The following is a 1,775-nucleotide window of genomic DNA, read 5'->3' as shown; positions in this document are numbered from 1 at the left end:
CTACCTGGAAGTCTTGCTTTTATATATCTGACAGAAGAAGAAGTAAGTCTTCAGGGAAAATCCAAACAACCCAAATTCTAACAGTCAAGGTGTTTTCAAGTGGCCTCGTTAGCTTTTCAAAAACATCACCCAATGCAACTAGAATTGCAAAAGGGAGAGGGGTCACCTGAGCTGACTTTAGCACTTCTGGCTTCAAAATAGGCTGGCAGAAGACTCTGGTTCTCCTCAATGCCTGGCACAGTCATTGACTTCAGATACTGAAGACTCTGCATCCCTTACAAAGACTTCTTGTGTGGCTGGCCCAGGACCCGGGAGAGGCAGTAGGGGATGAGACTGACTGATGCCAGGGGCACTGCCGCACTCTTGCAGAAGGACAGGATGTAGAAGATCAGCTCGATTCGGGACGGGGGTTTCAAAGAGTCAAAGAGGTGCAGGAGGACGAGGGAGACCACAATGCAGCTGAGGCGGAATGGGGGCCACTTGCTGAGTTTGCCCTTGCAGCTCTCCCTGTACATGCTGGAATTGAGAGCCAGCCCCAGGCCAAAGAGGGTCCCCAGGTTCTTAAGGAGGCTGGCAAAGGGTGTGGTGTCAATGTGGACCCACTCGGGCCGCTCGCACCATCTCTTGGCTTTCTCTAGCGTCCACAGGAGGTCTACGCCCAGCCCCTTCAGCAGCAGGTAAAATCCAATGGCAGAGCTGAACAGGAAGAAGGTGATGAGAATGTATTTCTGGAGACTGGCATTGTAGATGCTCCGGATGTGACGGAAAGTCTCAGCGACAGCGATGCCTGAGCAGAAGAAAGAATGTGAGGAGCAGGGAAGACTGTGGACCTTCACTACAGGTGGGTGTGGAGTAATGGGTGACATGCCATTCGTCCTGCCATTGAATCAGACACCAGACCAGAAGGTCATCTGTTTTATTCACATGTGTGACTCCAGCCTGTCTTCAACAATGGGCTCCTTCACGTGGAAGAACCATACTACGTACGTCCTCTCACCGCATGCAAGTGTCCTGGCAGGGGCTTCCTGTCTCTACGTGAATACCTGCAGCAGCAGAGAGCTCACTCCCACCAGAACAGCCCATTTCATCTTTAAATGGATTTGATGGCTAAATAGTTCTTCCTCGTGCTGAGCTGAAATCTATCCTCTTCTAATGCCATCCATTGGTCTCAGTTCTTTCCATGGGAGTTAGTTAGCTGTGAATCTAGTCCCCTTGTCACACGTTTGAAGACAGTTATTCTCCTCTCTAACCTAAACATTCCCAGGTTTTTCACGTGGCATGGCCTCCAGGCTCCTCCTTAAGCGTGGAAGCCAGTACTAAATGCTGTGTTACTTTTGTGCTTACCCCGAGACCATTATCTCCCTTGTTCTCAACATTATTCTTTGAATGTGACTGTGTTCTGCTCTTACAGATCTCAGAGGACAAATTCCACAATTTTCATAAGGCCTTATATTCCAATGCCTCCCACAAAATCAAGATGTTCTTTCTTACACTTAACCTAAATCTTCTCTGCCTCTTACTGACTAGGTCTAAGAAAACACAGATATTCAAAACTCTGACCCTATAAAAGAGATCAACTGCCAATACCTATTAGGTTTGCAGATGAATGTACTGTCTTCAAAAAGCTTTCCTAAGATACCATGTTAATTCGTTAAGTTTACAGATTCCCTGAAAACTAAATTAGGGCTTACTTCCAACTGAAGCTCAGTGAGAAATAAAGAATGTAAAAAGCTCAGAGATTTCAAGCTAATTCAATCGGGTGAGTTATTTTGACG

General features: G+C 46.9%; 1 protein-coding gene across 1 annotated transcript in view; it reads right to left on the bottom strand.

Annotated features, from left to right (window-relative positions):
* Positions 1-275: 275 nt before the first annotated feature.
* G6PC (glucose-6-phosphatase, catalytic subunit) overlaps positions 276-1,775 on the bottom strand; it is a 7,939-nt gene continuing 6,439 nt past the window's right edge. The window contains exon 5 of the mRNA XM_008571912.1: positions 276-787. Within this exon, the coding sequence (XP_008570134.1) occupies positions 276-787 (512 nt within the window). The remainder of the gene's footprint in view (positions 788-1,775) is intronic.

The sequence above is a fragment of the Galeopterus variegatus genome, unplaced genomic scaffold (genome assembly GCF_000696425.1).
Source record: "Galeopterus variegatus unplaced genomic scaffold, G_variegatus-3.0.2 Scaffold733, whole genome shotgun sequence".
NCBI classification, from domain to species: Eukaryota; Metazoa; Chordata; class Mammalia; order Dermoptera; family Cynocephalidae; genus Galeopterus; species Galeopterus variegatus.
The sequence above is the reverse complement of the archived record's forward strand: the minus strand, read 5'-3'. Positions and strand labels throughout refer to the sequence as shown.